Source organism: Egretta garzetta, unplaced genomic scaffold (assembly GCF_000687185.1).
Source record: "Egretta garzetta isolate BGI_Z169 unplaced genomic scaffold, ASM68718v1 scaffold5, whole genome shotgun sequence".
NCBI lineage: Eukaryota > Metazoa > Chordata > Aves > Pelecaniformes > Ardeidae > Egretta > Egretta garzetta.
Window position 1 is genome coordinate 495,617 of NW_009259707.1, and position 8,702 is coordinate 504,318.

Below are 8,702 nucleotides of genomic sequence, written 5' to 3' on the forward strand. Positions count from 1 at the left end.
GAACTACTGAAAATATCCACATGTAGTTACTCCCAAGCACTGTTCTCTTTCCAGAACATTTTCCTACTACAAGCAGAACTTACAGAATTAGTATCAAAGCAACAGTGATTCTGGGTTTTCTGCTTCTCTCCACTGCTATTTATCACACTTCCGTATCTTCAAAATACTCTTCAAAATATGCCTGTGATAAGGAGGGAGGGGGGAAGAGGGGAAAACTCAGACTACAACAGCTAATATGCACTGTAAAATCTCAGTGTAGACAGGTAACAGTGGAGTTCTGACTTTAGGGCTACATCAGTATAGTAACACACCGGTCTGCCTACTTATGGATTCTGAAACACATGCAAAAGTCAACGTTGCTGTTTCTTGAAGACGTAATGAAAAATAGAAACCTGATCAATCATTCAAGCACCCAAACAAAAGTATCATATCTTTTACAAGTCCTTCTTTTCATGAACTGCTTCCAGTACCTTTAAGACCTCTAGCAGTTCCTGATGAATTCCCCTCCAATGTCAGAGCTTGATTATTAAAACAGGAACTTTGGAAACATGGAGAAAAGGAAACAATTTGCACTTCTCTATCTGCAATTTCATAGGTCTGGCTTGTATTAAGTGTTCAGAGACCCTTGTTCCAAGAGAGGGAGTAAAGCCCTGAGCAAGAAAAATCCCCATCTGTGGCCTGTTCATGGGTCACTGCAGCTGCAGAAAACCAGTGACACACGGGAGATCAGATGAGGCAATTTCAACAATGAAAAACTCATCAGTTGAAAGAAAGGAGGTGTTACTTTCATGTTACAAGGGGAATCTAGAGATTAGAGAGACCAAAAAGCTTTCCAAAACCTCACTGAAATAAAAAACTGACCCCCTCCTCTCCAGGATGCTAGATTGCTAGATGCTGTACACACACAATCTCAGTTAGGGACAAAGAGAATGATGACCCAGTTTCCTAACTCATATATAAAATGTAAAGCAACAGTTAAAGAAAAAGCTAGTGACTGCATGATAAACTTGTGTAATGAAAAGATACATATGAAGAGATCTGCACCACCACCCCATGTACTTTAACATAATGCATTTTACAGCATTATACAAACTGTTGCTCAGCATCAGACAACTTCCCCACTACAAGCTCTGTCAAGGCATACACACCTCATTGACAGCTACCGTCATGTTATACTGGCATTAGAAAAATGGTAGTCATATACGACTTATTTCAAAAGACATGAAAAACTGAAAAAACCCAAACAGTTAAAATAACTTAAAGTGGAAACTGTTCCCCTCAACAACAACCAGGCTTTTACAAGATTTTTATCCCTGAAGAGATAAATGGAGTGTCATGCAATTTGCTGCAGGTGAAATGCATAGCAAATAGTACCTGGAAAAGTAGAGGTCTTACCCATGCCAAACAAGCACTGGAAGTCTTACAGAGCTATTCTGTACGCAACAGCTGACTCTGAAACTCTCTATAAATTTTGTCATCATTGTAGTGTGGGTACCTATGACCAGTAGCTATTACTCTGCATGTCATTAATGTAGTCATAGTTTAACAATACTGCATGCAGGTAAGTGTAATGAGCCCTGGAAAACTTCAAGACTAAAGGCCTTGCATTTAGAAGAAAAAAAAAAAAATGCAGTAGCAAATAATGTTGCCCACATTTAAACAATGCTTTATTGCCTGTTTCAGTTAAACTGCAATCTGCATTTACTATCAGAACAGACAGCATTTATCTGCCAGCCTTTTTTCTAATATTTAATACTGAAGGCGTTTTTGTCACTTGACAAAAAAGGACAATACTGAACAGTACTTACCACTGTCATTGTCAGTCCTGTCAAGACCGCAACCACATTGTTGGTCTACAATGTAGTCTATAAGACTACATACGATCTAACAGTTAAAATCCAAGAGAAGTATGCCGTAAAGAAAGTAATAATTTATGAACACATACCTATGATGGAATCCCTTCGAAAAACATCTCTGTCAAAAATATAAAATGACAGATGGCGAAAGGTCCGAGGAATTTCACAGTAAAAGTCTTCTCCATAGAAGGGGCTGGGTAAAAAAATAAAACAAAACAAAAAAATACACACATAAACACACAAACACACACAAAAAGAAGAAATTAGTGTTGGTATCCTGGAGGAGCCAGTGTTTATATTTCACACCCAGAACATCATTCTGGACTGTGACGGTCTTTCCCGCCCATGAATGTGCACCTTCAAGCACTGTTCCACCTTGCCTCTTCCCCACAGAACAAGGATTTTTAATATGCAAAAAACCCCAGATACTACTTTTTATCTGGAAAATGAGCATCCCTAAACAAAAGGGCAGAGAACGCATTATTTGTTAACATACAGTGCCTTGAAGGGTGGAGAGAGGCCCCAGCTCCTGCACTATGCTTACGATAGACCATTATGACAGAGATACAAAAGCATACACATGAACAGGATGAACAAAATACAGTGTAGTTCATGGCATATATATATCTACACATACACTTTAATTATTTTTTAAAGGATTTAGTTTCTTTAAAATAAAATGCCTACAGCCATTGCCTCTTCTCATCCCCTGCAAAGTTTCTTATTTAAAGTCAGATTCAGTCAACTGATGGTAACTAAGCCTTGGAGCTGGCATGATGCTTGTTACCTGATAGCACTACATATCTGTCTATTTTTGCTTACTGGAATTGTACAGAATAAGTTCTTTTACAGTAAGACCAGATTTAAAAAAAAATAAATACTATCTCAGCATGAAAAGCTCTTTAGAGACTTTAGGGGTTTTCTTTGGATCCTACCAATCTAAATGGCAAAAACCCCCAACCCTCAGACACCTAATTGCAACCCTTTCTGTTTCTCTCTATCCAATTATATGGTTAAGGATTTACTCCTAAGAACTATAAGCATATATCAACATTATTTATTCACTGACATGTCTACCATTTTGCACAGATTTTTCATTCCAAGTCACTCATGCTTCAGTAGATCTAAATGGGTGGATGCAATTTGAATCGTATGGACAAATACAGCAAGCCCTGCAAATGTAGACTTAAAAATCAATCTAATTCCAATAGGCCAAAAGCCAGAAGGTTTTTTTTTTCCCCCCTTTTAAAACACAGACCTCCTTATTGTCTTGCCTAAGCACAAAAATGGGAGACAGAATCATGCTGTAGCTTTAATTAGTATCAAAGGCTTTTTATGTTAAAAAATTAGATATCCAAAAATTATTAATAGTTCCTTGCATTTACTTTCTATTTTTCAGCATTTTATCAGGAGAGGTCATTCCTTTGGCTTCTTTCAGGGTATTTCACATCACCATATACTTTTGCTTGTATTTCTGCCTACAGTAAAAACACACTCCCCCAGAATTGCCACATTCCCTGAAGAGATAGCTGACAAATCTCACTCAAAACACACAGGCACTGCAAATTAGCTAACCACTCTGTGTTTGAAGGGAATATGCCACATTAATTTCATGAAGTCCAGAGACACCACTCAATATTCAGTAAAAACATTATTTAAGTCACTGCTCCACCAGCCACATGGAAGAACATATATTAGATAAACAATGAAGCCCACGGCATACCCACAGGTTAAACTTCCACCACTGAAACAGCTTCCCATTCCTTGAAATGAAGGAATCCAGCTATAAGTTCTGGCAACCAATGTAAGCCCCATCCAGTCATCCCTACTGTGAAGGCAGGGGAGAAAAATCTAACAGCTGGAAATGGCAGCTGGTTTGACTGTTTGTCTCAACTATCCCCTCTGGTTCAGCACTCTTGGTTATGTCCTCTTTCCCCATTCTGCTCCAAGAGGTTTTATTTGGAATCAAGGATTCATCAGCCACCATTTCAGGCACAAATTTCCTGAGTTCTTTGATACAACCAGCTTCTACCAAACTGGGAACTATCTGACTGTTCCAGCAGCCATGCTTCTGCTGGCAGCCCCAAGGGCCTCATTCTGTGCATCTCGCTTGGTGCAAGTTTTCATGCACAGGCTTAACCTAAGGGGGCTACACAATTGCATAAACATTGCCCAAATATCTAGTGCAAAATACAAATACATGCAAAATACTTTCATTGTTCCGAGCCCTAATACTCTGTTCAGCCATAAAATTGTCCTTTCTGCTGGAAGAACATGACAGATGAATTTACTCAGTAATGACCTTAGAACAAAATGATACTTAATGAACTGTGGATTATATATCCGATTCTCTATCAAGAGTGCAAGGGGAGCTTCAGTATACAGGAAGTCTAAAGGCAACGTAAATACAAGTAAGACTTATACTGAGCATACTTTAATTCAGCTCAGCTGATTCTGGGGGAAAGAGCAGGGAAGAGACAACAACAGGGGCCTTTGGCAAGTCCCCTATTGATGGTTCAAGTCTTCATTGATGGTGGTCAGGGGCAGAAGATAACCAAGACCACATCACAGCAAAACAAACATGAGGTTCAGAAAAGCAGAGTGGACAAAAGGAAGCTTCTAGTCCAATACATGTTATCGGAAAGAGGCTGATTAACAGAAGAAATTCTATGAAGGCTGACTTAACCACGCAGGGACCACATTGGGTCACTACTTTTAGGCGCAAGGCTTATTAGCCCTGAGCAGCACCTGCTGGCTGGTACTTTTCACAGATACATTATTTGTGGCCACTGTCAAGAGAAGAGCAGCTTTGTCCCGCTCCTTGCTTTCCCCCTCTGAGACCTTGTACCCCTTGTAGATTCGCAAGTTCTCATCACTTGGGTAACACCCCTGAGGTGCACTGCATTCTTAATTAATATAAGCAAGCAGATTTCCAACACAAACACAGTCACTCCGCACCAGATAATTAGCCAGCAAAGTTTTAACTGTAAGGATACACACCAAGATAAATCTGATACCCCCTGCCCCAATCTTGTGTAGCTCTGCAGACAGAGTATCTTCTTTCTGAAGGAAGCAAAAGTAACCACAAATGCTTCCAGCTTCCACTTAAACATGTGCTTTTCCTCCATGTATCTCTCCAGAACAGTACTCGCTTTGTCTCCCACCCAGACCTGAAGAGCAAGAGGTCGCAGCAGTCAAACCCCATGATTTATTTCCCAAGCTAACTTATCTTGAGCACAAGCCCCAGGGCTCCAGAATGGTTTTTCCAAAAGAACAGCTAAATCCCTCTCTCAGCATCCCCTCTCTCCCAAAAGCCAGAATTAGCCTGATGGGGCTTCAGCGAGTACTTTTATTTTGACACAGCAATTAATAAAAAGCAGCAGCATCTGCCTACACAGCCCTCAGGAGTCTGACAAGATCCTCCAAAACAAATACTAGAACAAGCCTGGCTGAAAACTCAGGAATCTTTCAGAATCAAGTGAGTTCAGATTCAGCTCCCAGGTTTTGAGTTAAGCTTTTCTTGCAGATTAACCAACCCTACACTCAAGAGAACTGTTAATCGTTCAAAGAGGAGGAGAAATAACGAGGGCCCCCTCCCCCAGACTTGCAGCATAGGCTGCAGATCAGCATGGCCACAATGGAAGGGCACAGACAAGACCAGGGCTGTCATCATTTCAGTTTCTTCTAGACTTCAAACAAGTGATGGGATATAACTGCTGAGCACAGGATCTTGCAAGGACAGAAACAGTGGACCTCCGTTGTAAATGCAATTCAGCTCCTTCCAAGCTGAATACAAAAGCATTTTCAAACCCAGCTCCTTCAATGAAGACTACTAAGCTTAGAACTGGTTTACTAATTTCTTTTTCATTTTGCCATCACAGCAATGAGAAGAATAGCACTGCAGGTATCAACTACTACTTAGTCACGAAATGGGGCTTGGTCCTCATTCACTGTCTCTTGTTTTCCTGATGGGACTAGAAGCTACAGAGAAAGACCCGTAGCAATTTTTAAATCCTTGCTCCAAGTTTTCAGGCACACGAGGGTCTGACTCTGTAGCCTTCTACTCCACATACCCTCACTTCACACCCTTTCTCATCTCTTTTCCAGTATGTACCCATCACCTTGCTAAGTGCTGAAGGAGGGAAGCTCTACCTCAGCAGTCCTTTTCTCAGGAAGTGCAGGGCTCTTACTGCACAGCTTTTATACAGCCCCTACCACCGACACATACACTGATCGATCCCCCCTCAGGACACTTTCCCTAGGATGCTTCCAGAGCTCTTGCAATGGAAGACACATACAAAAGTCAAGTAACAGCATAAAGAATAGTGCAATGGATTTGAATCTTCAGGCATACTCTCACCAAAAGTTTGCTTGTTCTGAATGCTCACGGGAGCAGGAATATCAGGAAATCAAACCCCAAAAGTTCCCTCCAGCCACTGTTTCACTCACATGCAGCTATCCAGCTTAGATCCCTTCCCATTTCAAGGGATCTATTTTTTATTCTCTTCTAATGTGTGTTTTGGCAATGGAAAATTTCAGCAGGAGACAGGGAAGGAGAAGAGAAACAGATTACTGTGTAGATCAAGGGGAATGAAAGCAAATAAGGAAGAGAATCCTCATTTCAAACATGATGAATGGGAACTTCTTCCCCTAGAAAACGTTGAAAATCTGTTCACTTCTACATGTTTTACTAAACTCCAGAGGCATACTTGCAATTTTAATTCTATACCTTCAGCTATCTGCTGAAATCATCGCAAATAGTATTAACAGAGAGGAAAAGACTTTGTGAAACAAATCTTAGTGTAGAAACATTTCTTTAGTTTCAAGCTGTGTTGCAAAACCTCGTGCTTGTTTCTCAATACTTAGGATTCGCTAAAGCAGTTTTGTTTTGGCACCAGTACTTCAGTGGATGAAGTGAAAGAGTTGCACGATGAATAATAATGAAACCCCCCAAACCAGAATTCTTTGTGTATGGATTGTGTTTTTTAAAACTGCTTTTGTGATTGAAAGTAAGGACTATTAACATGCCACAGACAACTCCACATCCTCTGACTATTTTTAAATGTTTAGAAATACTGGATTCATCCTGCTGCACGAACTGAAGACCAGAGTTCACATCGCCATGTGAGCGGGAAGCAAAATCAGTCTGTACAAAGGAGTACACTTGTTTGTTTCTACTACTAAGCTTTTTCTACTACTTGGCTAATTCATTTTATATTATGCTTTGCAGCGTATGTAAAGGGAGCAGGGTAGAGAAGAGAAGGTTTATTCAAAGCAGATACAGAAAGCCAAATAAAATCTGAATACACTTCAGTCTCCTACTAGACACAGAGCTACAAGACGTCAGGCAAGTAAGACAGGCTCTGTAAGAGCCAAAGTTGGCAGATGTCATGGTAGCTTCCTTACACAAACTATTAAAAATACCTAGTATTGTATTTGAAGCACGGTTTTGGCAGAGGACATGCAGCAGGAAGTATATGGCACAGAAGGCAACATCTAAATCCAAACGTACCACTTATGCCCATTGTTAAGAGTGCAGGCTGCAGTCTTCCAGACATCCACCAAGCCTAAGTAAAGTTTTCCTCAGGTCACTGTGCAGAGACACCCAGATGAACAGTGCTGCGTTATAGCCACAACCACCCCGACTACACAGAGAAAAAATAAAGCAGTGTGCATTTTCTCAACCGTATGCTCAGAAAAGGGAGACAGACACACGAGCTATAGTTATCATCCTCACTTGACAGTTGCTGGTTTGGCTCAGTAAGGCTTACAGGGATTATAACAACTTTAAGCAGCAGCCATTTGGCCCCTAGTCACCTCCCAAAATATTCTGTAAGACGACACACACAAACAACAGAAGTCACATTACAGCTGCATTTACTTTTTTTTTTTTTTTTTTTACATCACTCAAAGCAGCCTACAACACCAACAATTGTTACTCACATGGGTGGCTTTTCATGTGGATAAACGCCCTCATTCATAAACCCTGCCTTGGGTCTCAAGGCTCACTTCATTCTCCTCCTTCCATTAAGTCTTGCTTCTCTTCCTGGCACCCTTCCCAGCTGTATTACTTCCCTGCACAACCATACAGTCTTTGCCTTCAATAATATCCCTGATCAGGCTTAAGTTGTACCCATACCCGTCTTATCCCTTTCCCTTAAAGGCTTGGGTGTTTCAGAACTGAAGTATATTGATACTAAGAATTCAAGCCATGGTTAGATGTAGTTGAGTGCGGAAGACGGCAGGCCCTGGGGTGGACAGCACACTGAGGAGTGAGCCGGGAACATGCAGGAGAGAAGCTGCAGAACATGCTACAGCATCCAGCTCAAGGCCTCTACTTAAGGCCTCTGGGCTTAATAAAGCTATTATTTCAAGAAGGTGAGCTGGCATTGTAAAAATATGGAAGTAGCTAATGGAACTAACTCAGATACAACAGCTAATTTTGGCAATGCTCCAACTAAGGGAAACAACTTCGTGTTTAAAATTTGAGAAATGGCCTGCGTCCAAGATGTTATCGGAGCATGAGAGAAGTTTAGCTATGCAGCCATGAACTCCAAACATAGGAAAATAAAGGGTTTAAGCAAGCCTAGAATTAAAAAATAACAACATTAAATCCAGCAGTAGAATTACTTAGAAAAAGTTCTGAGAGTTACTGGTTGAATTTGTTACCTGATTTAATACTAAAACAAAGACACAGCAGCCTCTTGTTAAAGAGAACACAGCCTTAACTATGAGTTTACAGCACATTTCACTATACACTCACAAAGCATGCTGCAAACTTGTAGTTCTCACTGTTACCTTCACTGGAGACTAGGAAAAAAAAAAAAAAAAAAAAAAAAACAGGGC

At 40.6% G+C, this 8,702-nt stretch overlaps 1 protein-coding gene across 1 annotated transcript in view; it reads right to left on the bottom strand.

Annotated features, from left to right (window-relative positions):
* RASA3 (RAS p21 protein activator 3) overlaps positions 1–8,702 on the bottom strand; it is a 92,671-nt gene that overhangs the window by 78,489 nt on the left and 5,480 nt on the right. Inside the window, exon 2 of the mRNA XM_035894394.1 lies at positions 1,946–2,049. Coding sequence (XP_035750287.1) covers positions 1,946–2,049 — 104 coding nt within the window. The remainder of the gene's footprint in view (positions 1–1,945; positions 2,050–8,702) is intronic.